At 40.2% G+C, this 19279-nt stretch overlaps 1 protein-coding gene across 1 annotated transcript in view; it reads left to right on the top strand.

The window, feature by feature from the left end:
- The first annotated feature begins 4740 nt into the window (after positions 1 to 4740).
- The window catches only part of cttnbp2 (cortactin binding protein 2), a 106528-nt gene continuing 91989 nt past the window's right edge, over positions 4741 to 19279 (top strand). The window contains 2 exon segments of the mRNA XM_034126181.1: positions 4741 to 5040; positions 17691 to 17798. Of these exon segments, the coding sequence (XP_033982072.1) occupies positions 4912 to 5040; positions 17691 to 17798 (237 nt within the window). The 5' untranslated portion in view covers positions 4741 to 4911.

The raw sequence follows: 19279 nt of genomic DNA, 5'->3' as shown, positions 1-19279 counted from the left end.
GGAGAGAGAAAGGATCTCTGTGGGAACGCCGGGAATCACATCCGACATTCCCCACAGCCTTCTGCAGATAAAAAGACACACACACCTTAAATAAAGATGTTTTTAATGCTCTGTGAGGTGAAACATATCTTATTTTACCAGTTTGATTTGCTGTGAAGGTTGTAGTATCACCGAGTAATGCCTTTGTTTTAGAATAGTTTTTACAGTATGTCTATATTTCCTCATATTTAGCTTCCTCGTGTGTTTCTCTATGCACTCATATGCACCAAAGGGAATTCCCAGGATGCATAAGACCTACTTTGAACTGATTCTGATTTGTACATTGTTTAATAAACATATATATTATATTATCTGTGTGTGTAGTTTTCCATTGCTGCCATGATACAGCTGCAGCAGATTAAAGAGGATTGGCCTGAGATTAGATTAGATATACTTTATTGATCCCAGCATGGTCAAAAAGGCATTGCACCTGAATTATAATAAACACAAACAGGGAATATATGCATGTTAATAATAGGAAGATATCATTATTTAGTATAGAAATAGAACATAGAAATTAACAGAATAAGTTAGAATAAACTACACGACTTTCCAGCTTCTAAAGAAAGTATAAACATAGGATATATACATTTTAAAGTAAACAAAGTAGTCGCAGTAATTTAACTTTTTATAAAATGGACATACTTATACTTATACTTCTACTTCTACTTCTACTCCACTAAATTTTGGAGGCAAACATCGTACTAATTACTCGAGTACATTTACTTTAATAATAATAATAATAATAGATTTAATTGATATAGCGCCTTTCAAGGGACCTAAGGCCGCTTTAAATGGCCGCTCTTCAATAGTGTTTTATTGTCAAAGTTTATAGATTTGTTTCTTCTTCACGGTCTGCTGTATATTTTTCTACTTTTTAATGTTGTTTTAATTCTATTTTGAGATGTTTAAATTCTAGTATTGTTTATTTCTACTCTTTCATTTCTACTTATGTGCAATGTCTTGTTTTGTTTTGTTGTTTTTTATGCTGCTGCAACGCAAACATTTCCCAATTTGGGATCAATAAAGTACCTCTTATCTTATTAATAAGCAGTCTAATAAGGAGCCACTCCCCACGCCCCTCTGATGCCCCTTTCACACCGGCGCTTTTCCAGCTCCTGCTCGGAGCTGGAGCTGGAAAAGCGCCGGTTTTTCCTGTTCACACCGCAGCGGCGTCATAGCTCCGGAATGCGGTTCACTTCCAGCTCCAAAAAATTGTCGGTCCAGAGGCAAGAGCTTCGGAGCTATGACGCGGCGTCTCTTACGTCGAGGCGTGCAGGAAACCTTACTTTGACCATCCGTTCGCTGTTATTGATCATTGTGGAGAGCAGGCAGACGTTTTGTTTGTTATTATAGCAGCTATCGGATGGAATCAATACATGGGCTGCACAGGTTGTCATGTCCGACTATCACAAGTAGAATCATAATGAAAAATACGCCGGTAAAAAGTGCCTGTAGAAAACGGCTTAGCAAGTAGTCAGTTTAGCTTCGGTTGCTATGCTAACATCACCCATGTTATACCAGAGAAACTTTCATAACAGCGTTGTGATGCCAAACAGCGTCAATTCAGACTGACACACATTCACTTAAGGGGAACTGGGGATATGTATCAGCTGCTTGTGTGACAGTCAGACAGTGAATACTTTAGAGCCGTGTGAGCTAACCCGGAGCTAACGAGAGAATACACTCCCGTGGAAGAGCAGCCAGCACTGCAGCGGTCGGTAAATGCCGCTGAAACACATTAATAAACAATGAACCACGGCACTCTGGAGAAAAGTATAAGGTTGGAGAAGTCGTTATTTAATTTAATCTGGCTTCGTATGATTAAAAGCAACACGATCATCGACCCGACGCAGTCCCCGGCCCGTTGTTGTTGTGGGAGAAAATCAGCGACGTAAACGGTGACGTCATGACGCAGCAGCGGCAGCTCTGGGCAGTGTGAACAGAGCGGGAGCTGAAAAGGGAAACCGGAGCTGAACCAGAAAAGCTCTCGCTAGGAGCTAGAAAGGGAAAAGCGCTGGTGTGAAAGCCGCATGAGAGATATTTGGTTAAAAAGAACACAATGGTGCTCTAGGAGGAGATGCAGGTGATAAGATGGGGGGGGGGGTTACCTTGGTTGCTGATTGGCTAATGGTTACACAAGCCAACACATCGTTATGACATCATAAAGTGGCCAAAATCTGATCAGCTCATTTTCAGACAGGTTTTTATATAAATGGATCAGGACAAAAAGAGAGAGAGTCTTTTTTCCTGAAACTTTCAGAGTCTCTTTCCACAGAGGGGACACATGTTGATGTAGAAGAGACATGGAGAAGTGGATTTTGCATAATAGGTCCCCTTTAAAAAGAACCAGTACTTCTTCCACCACTGCTCTCGTCTGGGTAACATGTTCCCATCCCGTCACACGGGTATTTGCTCTGGTTGTAACCATTGGATGTCGATCGTGCAAAACATTTGACCTAAATAGGGACTTAATAACCTGATTCTGGATGAGCAGGCGGGATCAGCGTCCGTTAATCCTGAGCGCCACATCTGGGAGCGAGCCTGGATCCTCTGCTGCTCCTCTGGGATCAACACAGAGATTTCAACTCTGAGCAGAGACTCCTGTAAGATTAACATTCTGCTTTTAATCCTTTCGCTTTTTGGTTTCATTTTTATACATGTAAGGCTGTCAGATAAAGTGACCTGCAGTGTGAGCGTGTATTGTGTTTTCAGAGAGATGTTTAAACTACGTTGTCGAGCTGTTTGTGTTCATTTTGTGCAAAGGATATAATGTGTAGATGTGATTTGATATGACAGGGGGTGCCAAACTCCACATTTTGAAGGAGATGGACCACAAGATAAGGTTATAAGATAAGGTGTTCTTGAGTTTCTCTAAAGGCAAAGAGGAAGAAATACTTTTTTAATAAAATACTGAAACTGATTATTGATTGATTTCTTGAATACTTACTTGAAGAAAGAGCCCCTTTTGTGTTTAAAGAGGCCCTATTGTGCTTTTTTGGGTTTTACATACACTAGGTTTTTGTGCATGGACATTGGACTCCTTTGTTTACTTCTGTAACATTGTGACACCACTAAGTAACACTTGTGCTGCTATTGGCTAGCGCTCCAACAGATTGTACGTGATAAGGCTAAGGGGCGGGACACCTCTAAGCGGTTGACCAATCACAACAGAGCCGGCTAACCAATCAGAGCAGACTGGGCTCTGGTTTCAGACAGAGGGTGAAAAGAGGTGCTGCAGCACAGGCAGTATGAGAAAAATAAAGAGCTTTTTGAACATTAAAGCATGGAGACATGTCACAGAGAGACACTACATACTGATATACACCTGAACATCAGCAGGAGAGAACTCTTTAAAGTAGAGACACTACATACTGATATACACCTGAACATCAGCAGGAGAGTACTCTTTAAAGTAGAGACACTACATACTGATATACACCTGAACATCAGCAGGAGAGGACTCTTTCAAGTAGAGACACTACATACTGATATACACCTGAACATCAGCAAGAGAGGACTCTTTAAAGTAGAGACACTACATACTGATATACACCTGAACATTAGCAGGAGAGGACTCTTTAAAGTAGAGACACTACATACTGATATACACCTGAACATCAGCAGGAGAGGACTCTTTAAAGTAGAGACACTACATACTGATATACACCTGAACATCAGCAGGAGAGGACTCTTTAAAGTAGAGACACTACATACTGATATACACCTGAACATCAGCAGGAGAGGACTCTTTAAAGTAGAGACACTACATACTGATATACACCTGAACATCAGCAGGAGAGGACTCTTTAAAGTAGAGACACTACATACTGATATACACCTGAACATCAGCAGGAGAGGACTCTTTAAAGTAGAGACACTACATACTGATATACACCTGAACATCAGCAGGAGAGGACTCTTTAAAGTAGAGACACTACATACTGATATACACCTGAACATCAGCAAGAGAGGACTCTTTAAAGTAGAGACACTACATACTGATATACACCTGAACATCAGCAGGAGAGGACTCTTTAAACAAGCATATATTTAATCTGCCTATATGTTAAATTGCATAATCTCCTGTTGACCAATTTTTAATTCCAATTTTCCTGAAAATATTCCAACTTCCATGGGGCTACTATAAACAAACCTTTCTGGGAAATTACGAGGGGTTTTACTAATACTGATGTAATGTTGTACTCATAGAGTAGTTAATTTGTGGTGAAAGGTGGTAGATTATGAATGGGAAATATCACTGAGAGAGCCACTTGTTTCTTGGGGTCATCACCTCGGTACCTTCTATGTGAAAGCATGGTTTTGTACATGTTTGAATACACCAAATAAGATAGAAACATTGTGAGACAAATGATCAAAAATGGCTTTTAAATGAGCCTTTTTAACCCTTGCAGGAACGCATTCATGCACTTTTCTCATTGTCTCGCTGCCCCGGCCCCTGCAGGTCCGCAAGCCCCCCCACCCCCCCCACTCACTGGATTATTTTACATCTTCAGAGGCCGACAAATGCTGCTGTCAATCACTCCTCTCCAGTCGCACCTCCTCTCCAGTCTCCACCGGGGCTTTGCATCTGGATCTTTTACGCGTCGCTCGGTCCACGCCCACCGGACTGCCCCCCTCCTCCTCACACACACACACACACACACACACACACACACACACACACACACACACACACACACACACACACAGGACTTTCTCTCTCCACAGCTTGGAGACCTGTCGTGCTCGCAACCCTTATCCTTAAATTACGCAGCTCCCAGCTTCCAAAATCCCACATTTTTCTCTTTCCACCCTTTTTTCCCAATGGCCTTGTTTTGGAGTGATTTGCGCACAGCAGCGCAATAGTTAATGAGTGCCGGATGCGCCCTCGCTCCAGCAGACCGCTACAGTACGAAGATGGCGTCGGAGGGAGCCAGTGGAGAGCAGCCTCCTCCGGTACAAACCCTGGCCACCGCCGTGCTGGGGAGTGTGGACACGGTAAGACATGGAGGGAGGCTTTTATTGTTATTGTTAGGTGGTGAAAAGGCGAAGAAATGCCGTGCGCATCTCTATGGAGCAACAGCGGTGACAATGTCTGGAGAAAAACAAGGGGTTCGGTGTAGGGTGACTCAGAAATGCGACTCTCACATAAGGCAGTTGTTTTATCACATCTTAACATGATTTATTTTCTTGTCGCCTGCTTGTTCCGGATCGCAGAGGAACCGTGCAGTGTACTCCGGTTGTAGCTCATATATATCACGGCTGTAAACGGGGTTACTACGCAGAGACTTAGAGATGTGAGGCAGGCTGCAGGACGCTTACATCTGGAAATACAAGCTTTCTATCGAGGTCTGCTCCATGGAGAGACTGTATTCCTCCTTTTTGATTTCTTACAAGTTATATTCACCTGGCTTGCAGAGCTGATTGTGGCATTGAAATGGTTATTTATTTACTGAAGTGGTCCACAAAGCAGACCTACGTGATTCCTTACAGGCTTCCATAGTTTGTAAAAGCTCACCTTACAAAACCCTATACAGGTTGGGGGTTAGGGGATTTATTTAAAAGTAGTCTTTCTGTTGAGTCTACACACACAGTTGTGATTTCTCACAGGTTGCATCATGAAAATAGAGGCTTTTCATCAAGGTTTGTTGTTGATTTGCTCCCTGAAAAGATTTTATTCCACCTTTTTTTATTTCTTGCACTTGATATTCACCTGCAGAGCTGATAGGGGAAAGACAATTGTTATTTCCTGAAGTGGTTCACCACAAATCAGACCTATATGAGTCCTTACAGGCTTCCATAGTTTGTAAAAGCTCACCTAACAGCCTTCCACTGATCGTCAGACCATTGACTCAAGACAACTCAAAGTATTTCTTGAAAACTAGTCCCTTTTGTTGAGTTGTACCCAAACACGGCTTGCAGCATGACAACTGAGGCTTTTCAGTGGATGATTACTCTCTGATAAAATAGTTTTGGAGCTGATTGTGGCATGAGAATGGTCATTTAATGAAGTAATTCTTGAAATCTAGTCCTTTTGTTGAGTTTGACCTGTTTACACACACATAGTTGTGATTTCTCACAGGTTGCAGCATGAAAATAGACGGTTTTTATCCAGGTTTGTGGTTGATTTGCTTCCTCAAAATAAAAAGTTTTCTTGCATATAATATTCAGCTGTCTTGTAGAGCTGATTGTGGCATGAAAATGTTTATTTACTGAAGTGGTCCACCTCCAATGATTCCTTACAGGCTTATAACAGATAGCTCTACACAGGTTAACACAGATTTTTGGACCATTGACTCAAGACAACTAAAAGTAATCCTTGAAAACTAGTCCTTTTGTTGATTTGCACACGTTTACATACACATAGTTGTGATTTCAGCCTTAAAAAAAGAGGGTTTTTATCCACGTTTGTAGTTGATTTGCTCCCTGAAAAGCTTGCACCTTGCCTGCAGAGCTGATTGTGGCACGAAAAGCTTATTTTCTGAAGTGATGATCCTCCAATGATTGCTTACAGGCTTCCGTAGTTTCTATCAGCTCACCTAACAAAGCCCTCTGCAGGTTTACACTGATTGTCAGACCGTACAGTCAGACCATACACTCAAGACAGCTCAGGGTATTTTCAGTCCCTTTGTTGAGTTTAACATGTTTACACGCACATAGTTGTGATTTTCCTCAGGTTGTGCCTTGCAGCGGCTCAACATCCCTCTGTGCAAATTGATCAATCACTTGCTCCGTACGCTGTGAGGTCATGAACCCCCCCCCCCATGATGTCAGACTGTTGTTATCCACCTGACACCTGAAAGGGTTTTATTCCACCTTTTTTTATTTCCTGCACATGATATTCACCTGCAGAGCTCATTGGGGAAAGAACATTGTTATTTACTGAAGTGGATCACCTCAAATCAGACCTACATGAGTCCTTACAGGCTTCCATAGTTTGTAAAAGCTCACCGTACTCAAGACAACTTACATTATTTCTTTAAAAGTAGTTGATTTGTTGAGTATTACATGTTAACGTACACATAGTTGTGATTTCTCACAGGTTGCATCATGAAAATAGAGGGTTTTTATCAGGGTTTGTTGTTGATTTGCTCGCTGAAAAGATTGTATTCCCCTTTTTTTCTTGCAGATGTTCACCTTTGCTTGCAGAGCTGATTGTGGCATTACAATGGTTATTTGTTTAAGTGGTCCTTCTCGAATGTTGCCTTACAGGCTTCCGTAGTTTGTAAAAGCTCACCATACACAGACTGCTGTTATCCACCTGATGCAAAAATGGGCAGTGATGCTTTTGCAACTCGAGTCCTTTCTGTCCTCGTTCTTTTTTGTTTGAACTCTTGTGTGCAATACCAACACAAACTCTCTTTAAAAAAAGAGGTGGGCTGGCGATAGAAGCAGTGCATTGTGGGGGTGTTGAGGTGGGGGTTAGCGGTGAGTTGAGGAGATGTTGGTGGGAGAAAAATCTGCGGGGGTGGATGCAGGGCAGAGGCAGAATCAGAATACCTTTATTAGTCCCACAGAGGGAACATTTATGTTGTTACTGCAGACAAGAGCCAAAGGCAGCTTGATGTTACCTAAGTAGCATACAAGAAAAAATACACAATTTACAAAATACACATCCTGTAACAGTTCTGAAGAGAGAAGAAGGTGGGAGAGGGGGGGTGCCCTGTTCACCAGACACCTTTCTAAATTGGTCTTAATTTCAGTGACTCAGCTGGCATAGCTGGGAGTACCATGTCAGCTCCCCCCCCCCCCCCCTCTTCCGCGCTGCTTCGAGGCTACTTTACACAGAGATGGCAAAAGTACACACATCCTTTCCTCAAGTAGAAGTACAGATACTCATGTTTAAAAAGACTCTGGTAAAAGTAGAAGTACTGACTAAACTTCTTTTTTATCAAGGTTTGTTGTTTACTGCTCCCTGAAAAGATTTTATTCCACCTTTTTTTTTCTTGCAAATATATACACCTTTTTGCTTGCAGAGCTGATTGTGGCATTACAATGGTTATTTCTGTAAGTAGTCCTTCTCGAATGTTGCCTTACAGGCTTCCGTAGTTTGCAAAAGCTCTACTAACAAAGGCCTTTCATTGGTTGTCAGACCATTGACTCAAGACAACTCAAAGTAAATCTTGAAAACTAGTCCCTTTTGTTGAGTTGTACCCAAACACGGGTTGCAGCATGACAACTGAGGCTTTTTGTCGAAGGTTTGTGATTGATTTGCTCCCTAAAAATATGTATTTGTTGCGTTTCATATTCAGCTGGCGTGCAGAGCTGATTGTGGCATGAGAATATTTATATACTGAAGTGGTCCTCCTCCAATGAGTCCTTACAGGCTTCCATAGTTTGTAACAGTTCCTCTTACAAAGCCCTACACGGGTTAACACTGTGTTTTTACATTTGATACTACTTTCAATTGTTTAATGAATGAATTATTATTATTTATTTTTTCTTCCCTTATCCTTCACTATTGAATTGTATTATCCTTGACGCTTTGGCAATATTGTTCACCCGACATTCATGCCAATAGAGCATATTGAATTGAATTGAGAGAGAGAGAGAGAGAACCCTCCTGTACTGCGCTGCTTCAAGGCGACTTCACATCCAGCAGAGAGGTGAACAGGTGCTCTGGAGACATGGAGACTCCTCAGCGTCCGTACATCTCAATCTCTCCTTTCTCCAGGATCCAACTTCCTCCTTTTTGCACCCCCCCCCCCCCCCCCCCCACCAGCTAAATTAAGCTCTTTGCTCTTTGCTCACCCCTGTCAGACTCTCTGTTGTTGGCGGGGGGGGGAAGTTTCTCATTCGAAAGGACTCAGAAGGGCCGACCCTCATGGTCCAGAGAGGGGTTAGAGGTCAATGAAAGGCAGCCCACCTCCCACTCTTTGCACAGCTCATCTGCAGCCTTTTGTGATGAAGTAAACAACATTTTTTGTAGATAATGAGTTGAGTTTTCGTCATTTAGGTGGAGGAAAATAAAGAAAACCCACCTGTTTCCAACGCACCTTGGCCTGCTATATTTTACCATATTTTTTAATGTTATTATAGTTTTCTTAAAATAGTTTTCTATCTGTGTTTTTAATTTTTTACTTTTATGTATGCAGCACAACACCAAGTGAAATTCCTCGTACGTGTGAATCTACCTACCGTTTCTGATTCTGATAAAAAACATGTTTGGTCAGATCTCACGTTTTTTGATTACATGTTGCCGTAATCTTCGTCCATAGAAGTCGACGCAGTAGCTCTTACAATGGTTTCGCTTTTTTAAATGATTCTTCTTGCCGGTTTCTTGCTATTTTGAGTACTTCATGGTTGATTTCACATTGTTGGCAGTAACAGCTAACGCTTAATGAAATGCATTGTATGTAGAAAGGTCTGTTAATGCAAGGCTAGTTTCAGCACATTTCAACAAGGCAAGTGGAAGTACGACTTTAAAAAGCATTAGAATATAATGCAAATGACAATTAAGTGACTATCTGTCGCCAATGGAGGCGACATAAGGGCCCACTGATAAAAGTATGGCATCCTTTATATATTTGGAGTAGGGCTACACTATTTATGTAAGGATAACTTGTGTTAAAATGCTATTTTTTAATGTAATATTGTGAGTCTTCAGAGAAGTCCTGGCCTACAAATCGTTTTCTCTCAAACATTTAACATATGGAGAATTATTTTTGCAATATCGTGAATCCTATCGCAATTCCAATATTAGTCAAAACACAATTTATTATTTTAACAAATTGTGCAGCCCTTATCTGCAGAATTATAAACAATTAATCTCAGTTGTGCATACACATAAAAATGCTGTATACCATGAACACAATTCTCAAAACTTGTCCATTGTTTGTCTCAATCGACTTGGACTGAAATCTTAAGCCTCGTCCCCTTTTTTTTGTTTAAAACGAATGCGATCTGAGGCAACATTATAAGGCCAAGAAACCCAATAGGTCACATGATGAAGATATTTCTTTGGTTTACCTTTCAATGTTTGCAAGTGACTAAAGGCTAAAATAGCTACCTGTAATGTAAAGCCGTCTAACCACCTGTTGTTGGCTGTGAAGGCCACAACTGTTTTAGCCTAATTCAAGTTCACAGCCGCTTCCTGTGAGCTGAAAGAGAGATGAGCTGCAAGATGTATGAAATAATAATTGAATGCATTTAACTAGCTTTAACTACGTGTACTTTTACATCTATTAACTTTAAATACTGATGGTCCTGATTCAGAATAATCAAGTTTAGTAGATTAAAATGTTGATTTGATATGATTATATGATTCTTAGATTGATGTGAAGTGATCAGCTGATTGAGAAAAGAGTCGCTGCTTTGTGTGACTTCCTGGTTCATCTCCAAAAACATCCAGGTTTATTCATTAGTGTTGCAGAGTAATGTGTCTTTCAATCATAATCGATATTTGTCTGAGAGAGCACATTAACCAGAGAGCAACGTTTCATTTGAGGGTTTTACAGATGAATGTTAATTATCTACAGCTCATCTGCTGCCTGTCGAAACGAGTGATGGTTGCAAATGAGAAGCGTGCTACTTTTATGTTTTCCGTTGCTCTTTGCCAATAAAAAGGAGTGAGGAGAAATGGCTGAATCAACCATTTTCATTTCATTTCAAACCTTTATTTATCCAGGTGTATCCCATTGAGATCATTGATCTCTTTTTCAAGGGAGACCTGCTCAAGTAGGTTCCACATGAAACATAAACAGAACAACACAAAGGACATCATACAGCATCATTACAGGGATTTCAATTGACATAACTATCCACATGAACAGGTACCAACAGCTTCCGATTGAGTAGCATCCAACCGAGCTTTAAACACATTTGTAACCATGAATACAAACCATGACCCTAGGAATCGGTTCAGCTGTCAAAAGCCATCCCTAGTTTTAACCAGGGTTCTTACGGTCATTAAAAACCTGGAAAAGTCATGGAAATGTAACTAAAGTTGCATCAAATATAATTCATATTTTATCTAATCACCGAAATAGTAATACTATAATGATAATAAATACTGTATCGTATAGTAATGAAACGTAAAATGGCTTTTAACTGACGAGGTATTTTGCTGGTGAGAGATTTTAGTTGCTTTAGCGTGTAGAAGCTAGTAAGCCTACTATTGGATTTGTTTTAGATAGGCACAACCTGTTTCATATCCAGACCTTATTTTCCTGTTCCATGTTAAAATAAACCATTTTCAGTAGTACCACTGAGAAAGAGTAATCTTTTTGGCCATGGAAAATTAGGTAAAGGTCCTGGAGAAGTCATTGAAAATCATTGGTGAAAAAGTGTATGAACCCTGTTTAACAATCACCAGTTGAGACATTATTCGATAAAAAATAAAATAAAGCCACCCTAAACTATTGGATAATCTGTTATTACTTAGGTGGTAAAGTACAGTTGGTCAAAATGGAAGAAGTAGTCGATGTGCAAAATCGAATGAAAGTTATCAATGGACAGTTTAAGGAGCTATTTTAATGTTTTCTTTCTATCTTTCTTAATCAGTTTGGTGAACCTGCTCTCATCACCTTAATGTGTGTGTCTCTTGTCCTGTTATTTTCAGAAGATTAGTCAAATATGATCATAAACGATGGCAACAAGCACACCATTTAGACTAGGGGGAATATACATTTCTTTTTAAAGTGTTACTCAGCACCAGGTCGTTCAGCATCTTCATCTTCAAATCTGACTTTAATGAAGAAACTTCGTAGCTTAGCAATATTCTGCGAAAAAATGAAAGTCAACCACTCCAAACTGTTGGATAATATCTTGAAATAATGAACTACAGTAAGTACAGTTGGTCAAAGTTGTAGCAAGAAGTTGGATCTGCACTCCAAAAGTTACTGAAAGATACACTTTTATGGATACAAAGCTTAAAACTAGAAAATGAAGTACTTTGTGTGAGTACATTTCCGTTAAGAACTCTTACTGGCACTTTGTGACTTTGACGCTATTTCAGTGAAACAAAGCCGTTTTGTCAACTTTTTGCTTCTTTCTTGTACACAACACTTATAAATACACTTTAATATAAACCACTTTTCAACTGGTAGAATATGAAGCACTTTGTAAGGAATTGGGTTTATTTGACGGCAGGGAGACAATGCAGTTTTGAACATTTGACAGATTTGTGCTTAATTCTGAATGAATGTTCCCAATAGAAGGTTCTGGTAACTTATCAACGTTTAATCCCTGTTTCCTCCCAAATACAGTTAGTGAAACTTGTGTGTGATGAAGGCTTTCATAATTTATTTCTGTTCCATGCTCTGATAGTCTGACTGCTTGAGTTCGATAATAAGCAAAAACGACACTACACTAAGGTTCTAGAAACAGTTGGATTTTCGTTTAAAATGTCACTTAATGACGCTCAGCAGCTCCACCCTTATTTTAAAGTTGTGCAGCACTATTGTGTAAATGAAGCCTGAGAGTCTCTGTTAGTCTTATATGCCGCCATGTTGGAGAAGTGCCATTAACACGAGTGGCTGTAATGTCTTCTTGACGACAACGTTTCCGCTCTTTTCAAACACGAGGGGTTTCATATTACCCTGTAAACCAGTTGGAGAGGTCATCAGAGAAGATTAGGTATAATTGTGCCATTTACAATTGGGGTCAGTTCACCCAAATTATTCAACAATCCAACCGTGCAGACACATTTTTGGTGCCAGCGTTTAGAGATATCTGTCTGAGGTTTACTCTCTCCTCCTAATGCATGGAGCTCAATGGGTTTTGTTCATGGTGCTCTTAGCTAGAGTTGCACTGACCCGATTGGATTGGTATCGGTGCTGATACTAACCCAGTTAAGTGGAGCGGTAATCGGACATGACGTGACCGAGTTCTCCGCTCTTACCATATCAGTTACCTTCATTCAGTTGTTAGTTCAATCATTGGTCTCGTGTTACCTTACATACATCTTACCCTTGGTTTCATTGGTATGTCTGCCTTATTAGATAGTGAACGCTTGCAGAAAGGAAGGAAGAAGGGGTCTTTGGTTGTGTTGGTACCTGCTGGTACTAAGATAAGATAAGATGGACCTGTATTAATCCCCGTTGGGAAATTCAGGTATACTCACGTTTTTACAATAAGCAGCTTCTTCAGATGCACCTGTACATATTATTAATGATTTCTCTGTAGTGAGGTATAAAAAATGTTGTACAGTTGTTGTTTTTCACCTGTAGGGAACTGAAACAGTGACGAAGGTGGAAATAAAATGTATCTACAACTGTTTTGTTAATCTTTTTTATAGCAAAACACTAAACATATTCCCTTCTTTTAGCCTCTCGAGCAGAAGGATTTAGCTTCTATTCTTTGTTTTATGTGACATGATGTGTTGAACACCTTGTGAAATCCAAATAGGTCCAATTGACAAGCAATTCGAAGCTGTGGGCAAACGTGACGTATCACCTGTCATTATATGTTCTTACATTCAATTGACCAACCAATTAAGGGAGATACCAATCAGCAGATTTATAGTTTGAGTTTCGTTTGCTTTGATCCACAGGCGCCAGTTTTCTCTGGACTTCATTGGAAATAGGTCCTATGAAGACGGATATCTCAAAACCTGGACATATAAAATGAAAACCAAGTCTCATACGTTGTTATTCCCACAATTTATGACCTCTTTTCCTTGTAACTCCTCCCAGGCGTCTAATAGCAGGCTGTAATATCACTCACATTTGTTCTCGCAGCAATGGGACAAGAGTCTATTAGAAACTTACTGACCTTAGCAAGCGTTTTCTGTTCAGCAGAACAACGAGTGGAGGACAGAAAGAGCAGTTCTCGTCCCTGGTGGCTCGGTGTGAAGCGACACGGGTCTTATTAAGTGGACCAGGTTTAACAGTGTTGTGAAAATAGTGAATGTCCTCTTCCAATATGAGAGTCCACATGATAACAAAGGTACCCCAACTGTAGCTGTGTACATGACAGGATGTATGATTACCTAGAAGAGCATCAGGACTGTTTTAGGCATATGATAGCTATGTGATTAACATGATGATTCAGCCTCTATGGAGATAGACATATGACAAGCATGATCATTTCTGATGTGGAGCTCATCTGAAGTAAACATTGAATACTGCTTTCTATTCCTCCATCTTGTGACTGTGTAACTCCCTCTCTTGGATATCAGCATGTGAAGGACACTGTTCAGGAACTAGTTGATGCTCTGGATGTGATGACTACTTCCATTCTGGAGAGGATCAGAAATACATGGATCCTGAGATTGAAGCTCAAGCCGGTGACCAGTGAGAACAAACAGCGAGCCTCAGCACACGACTCATGGAACAAATGAGTGTTCGCTTCCCTCACCTGCTCACTGTGCAGAAATGTCAGAGAGAGAGAGAAGCAGCCGGCAGGTCTCAGGTCCGCCGTCCATCAAACCTCCCTGAGTCGACCAATTCTCTGAGTGATGAACACTTCCAGGAAAAAACGGGGGGCTCGAGGATCGATTATACGTCAGGCGAATGAATCAATCCCTTTGTAATCTCTTGTGGTTTTATTTCCAGGCTTGCCGTCATGGCATCCGAGTAAAACAACACGGTTTGACTAAACTGAAACGCGTGATTTGACGCAACACTTTTCCAACTCAAAGGTTTAAAATTAGAGCAAAAAGACACAAAGATGTTCTTGTATTTCTTCTTTCAGCTTCTCTTCAAGGGGTTTCCTGGCTGTGTAAAGCAGGGTAGCGTTGGTCTGTTTATTCATATGGATTTATTACCTCTGTTCCCGTTGTCTGAGCATGAACTTTTCCTCCTTTGCGGTGAAATAAACAACGTCACCGCAGCGTATAAAGGACACACAGAAGGCAGCAGCTTGTTGAAATCTTACACCGGCCTGCTCAAAGTCATTTTCTGAGCGAGGGACCTCTGCAGACGTGTCGGACTCCTTGATGAAATGGAATAATCTTGGCCGAGGTCTCGATGTAGGCTTGTAAATCAGGCCTTAAATGGCCAGCTGACAACTGAACGTCAGCGAAACGAGCAGGTAGCAATCGGCCTGAGCAGAAAGCAGAGGCGCTCTTCGATTCCTCCGTTTCCCCCGCTCCAGTCTTTGTTTTATTAAGGTTTTAGTGAACACATAGCCCGGTGAAAAGCTCCCAGATATTGAAGATACAGCTGGAAGTAGCTTTCTCAGCATATGACTGAAACGGTTTCCAAAACGGTAACTGCATAGTCTTCTGTCATTGGTTTCTGTTCTTTTTATTTGAAGTTAGCTACATCACTTTTTTTGGACTCTTCAACCAAGAATTGCTCTCATTTTCCTCACTGAGGTTTTGCTTTGAATGAATCCCTTTCAAGGTTCCTCGACACAACAATTTGACGCTTTGCTTTGGAATCTGAACTATATAACATGCTGTCTTTAAAAGCTGTCTCACTCTGAGGGGTCGAAGGTGAACAGGACGAACTGTACTGCCCCAAATATCATGATGTCCTGAGAAACCTTTCCTCATTGTTTGTTGTTGAATTTAACGTCTTAAAAAAATAAATAAACCAAGCTTCTGTCACATTTCTCTGACATTTCTTGGACCTAATTTCAGTACAAACTGTTTTTCTTTTTACCAGTCTCTAATTCTATTTGTCCAAATTAACCACACGTAAACAAAAAATGGTCACACCCTATTAGACACGCAACCATGGCAGCCATAAAAGCAAGTAAAACATGTCTTAATGATGGAGTAGTTTTACCCTGAACTATTTTAATTTGGCGAAGGAAGAAAGGAAACGGGACATTGTTTTCAAATGGATACAAACCATTAAAGAAAATAATAAAAAAAAACTTTATTTACAGAAAGGTCTGCTTCTATGAACTCTGTAATTGTTACTGCACAGAATATGGGATTCATCGTGAGAGGAAATAAAAAAGTTGGAGATACGTTTGACTTCACTTTAAACATTCCTAGGTCCTTTAAACAGACTAGACGGAGGCAACACAGCTGCTTTCCTTCATAAGTAGACGGGAAAACACTTTAAATGACATCAGGGGGAAGAATAAAGTGTTTCTGGTCACTCCAAATTACAGTCATCTGCACCCCTTATCCCCGAGGCCACTCCTGACCAAATAGCTGCCTAATGACCTTATCTAAATGTAATCACACCTTAATAGCTTTGAGGTAGGACGGGACATCGAGCCTAATTTGAGGGCTGCACCTAATGAGACCAGGTGGAGACGGGAAGTAAGTGGAGCATTTGTCATGTGAGCAACTTCTTTCTACACAAAGTTGGTGCAATGTTGCAATGAGTTCTTTAGTCGTACTTTCTCATGATGAAGAATAACCAATTATTTTATAATATTCATTATGTTTGGTGGTCAAATCTTTGAAATCAGACCCTTAAGACTTTGATGCATTTTCAAAGTAAGATAAGATAAGATGTACTTTATTAATCCCAATTTGTGAATTGTTTTTGTTGCAGCAGCATAAAACAAAACAAGAAAATGCACATAATAACAAATTAAAACAGTAGAAATAAATAATTCTAAAACAGGGTGTCCGCGGGGTCTTAAAAAGTATTAAAAGTTGATAAATCAATTTAGCGAAAAGTAAGGCTATTAAAAAGTATTAAAAGGCATTTTCCAAGGTATTACATTGTGTAGCTTGTTTTCAATAAGTATATAAATGGTCCAAAGAGGTTGTATTCTACAGTCTGCCTGAATGTAATCATTGCGTAGGTGTGTAGTGTGATTCTGTGTAGTTTATTTATGGCTTCCCGTTGGATTTGACGTCATCTGAACAGGACATCGCACGCTCACTGCTTGATAGCGCGCGAAGCTCCGTTTACGCCGGTTGTTAAGCAACATCGTTATGGGGAAATGCTAGTTTGCGTCCAAATGGTTGGAAGATAAGGAGGAAGGACAATCAATACTGTATATAGTCAATGTGAGGTAAAGTGTGTCGCCAATGTAACCGGTTAAAACTCCAAGTGGCGATGAGGTCTTAAAATGTATGGAAAGGGTCTTAAAAAAGGTCTTAAAAGGTCTTACATTTGACTTCAGGATTCCTGCATATACCCTGTAAAATATAAACATCTCAAAGTAGAAAGTAGTAGTATATCAGCACACTCAGTATTGTTTTCTCAGATTTTGTACTCGGTCATAGCAGTGGTTTTTCATTTAATGGTTCTCTACAAGTCAGACTCATGTGCTATTCTAGTTGTCCACTGTGATAATGATGACCTGTACAGTTGGCTCGTGTATTGATGAAGAAACGTTTACCTAATATGCTATTTGCTAATGTGCCCAAACTTCAGTGGTGGAAAAATTATTTAGATATAATACCTAATTAAGTTGAAGTACAAGTGTGCAAAAATACTTAATTCAAACATTTAAAAGTACATTAAAAAGACATTTTCAGACAAACAACAAAGATCGATATTTTTCACATACAATACATAATAATCTTATACACTATAATTTGTTCATCTATGTTGTCCTTTTTCTTTTCTGTTTGTCTGTGTACATTTAGAGCAGTGTCAGTTTCCTTGTAGCGCAATCATAATTTGCCAATAAAGTTGGTTCTGATTCTAAAATCTGGTCAACGAATAATAAAAAAGCAGCTTTTTTGATGGGTATTAAAGAAGAATCAAGGGTCCAACACCAATCCCTACTTTGACAATGAACTGTTATATGATTCTGACCTTTATTTTGTCTGCCTTTTGTTGCAGAAATGTGAGTTCAACATGGATAACCTGAGCAAGCCCGAGCTGCTCACCCTGCTGAGCATCATGGAGGGAGAGCTGGAGGCCCGCGACCTGGTCATCGAGGCCCTGAGGGTGAGTCCGGAAAGCACACAAGAACACGTACAATAACACACGCTCCTGTATTCATTAGCTAAGCCTCTGCTATCTTAACCATTGTCGGGGTTAAATCAAACAGCTCGGAGCAAACCGCCTTTGAGATGAGCCGATAAGCTGTAATAATGACCCAGAATTGAGTTGTTCAATGAGTGATGAATGGTGACCAATGCCTGCTAAATGAGTGTGTTATTATCAGTGGCTTTTTCCCCAGAAATGTGCAGAACACTTGTGTGATCACGACGAGAGACTCTGCCCCACTGTTCCTTTCTTTGCTTTGTAATTACCCGCTGATAAGCAGTGTCTCTAATTGTGTCTGTTGGACGGGAGCTGGCTGAGCGACTGGTTTGCGCCTCCTGCCAGAAAAGGCCAGCGTGATCAAACCCTAGTGTCCAAACAAGCGCCACCTGCTGAAGTATCAGAACCAAACAGATGGTGGAAGTCACTGCTTCTGGCTCCTGTTGGTCCCTACTGACTACTGACAACCAATTAGGAAGGTGCCGCTTGATTTAAAGGTGAAATTGTTGTTTTATATTGGCATATGCAGCTGAAGTTTTGGCTGAAATACAAGGAAACAATGTATGTATGGAGTGGATTTGAGTCCATCCGCTATTTGCAGAAGTCTGTCTGTCCGAAGATTGTCTGGTAAAACAGATAGATAAGCGACGGATGCATTCGGTTTGCTTTTTTATGTATTTTTGCAAGAATTTGGCTGAAATACAAGGGACTAGTGGTAAACTATATGTAGTGGATTAGAAGATGGTTAGTCAGTCCATCAAGTATTTGCAGAAATCTGTCCGTCTGAAGATTGTCTGGTAAAACAGATAGATGAGAGACGGATGCATTCAGTTTGCTTTTGTGTGTATTTTTGGGTTTTGTTTCTAAATGTTTGAGCCATTTTGATTTGTCTTGTGGTTTAAAAAAGTAATTTGCAGACAATTGGATGTCCTTTATTCCCGACCAAAGCAGAACACATTGATGAAATGTCCACACATTGGCAATTTTCTCCACAATCACACAAACTTACCAAGTAATATTAGTTGATATTAAGAGATACTATAGGACTGAACTTGGAAAGAACAGCCTTTTGTTTTAGCACCCAAAGAAAATATTTACTTGTTACTAGATTCAGTTCATCAATCATGGTTATTTGCTAAAATTCAAACTCCTGATCATTACATTTCTTGATTCTAGGCCTTCTCTAAACCGTATTGACTTATTTAGTACACACTGATCAGTAAGATACAGCAAACTTGTTGTGAGCAAATAAGAAATCAAGCAGGCCTCGTAAGAGCGGCCAGTGTTTGAAATAGGGCAACATGACTTGGAAATAGTTTTGACTTATATTGTAATTGTGATCTTATTACTGGTATTGTTCTCATTTCTTGAATGTTCTGTTTTTCTTGGAGGCTCTGTACCTTATCTTGAGTCTTTAGAATACAATGTGTAGGCCAGGACCA

The sequence above is a fragment of the Trematomus bernacchii genome, unplaced genomic scaffold (genome assembly GCF_902827165.1).
Source record: "Trematomus bernacchii unplaced genomic scaffold, fTreBer1.1, whole genome shotgun sequence".
NCBI classification, from domain to species: Eukaryota; Metazoa; Chordata; class Actinopteri; order Perciformes; family Nototheniidae; genus Trematomus; species Trematomus bernacchii.
The sequence above is the reverse complement of the archived record's forward strand: the minus strand, read 5'-3'. Positions and strand labels throughout refer to the sequence as shown.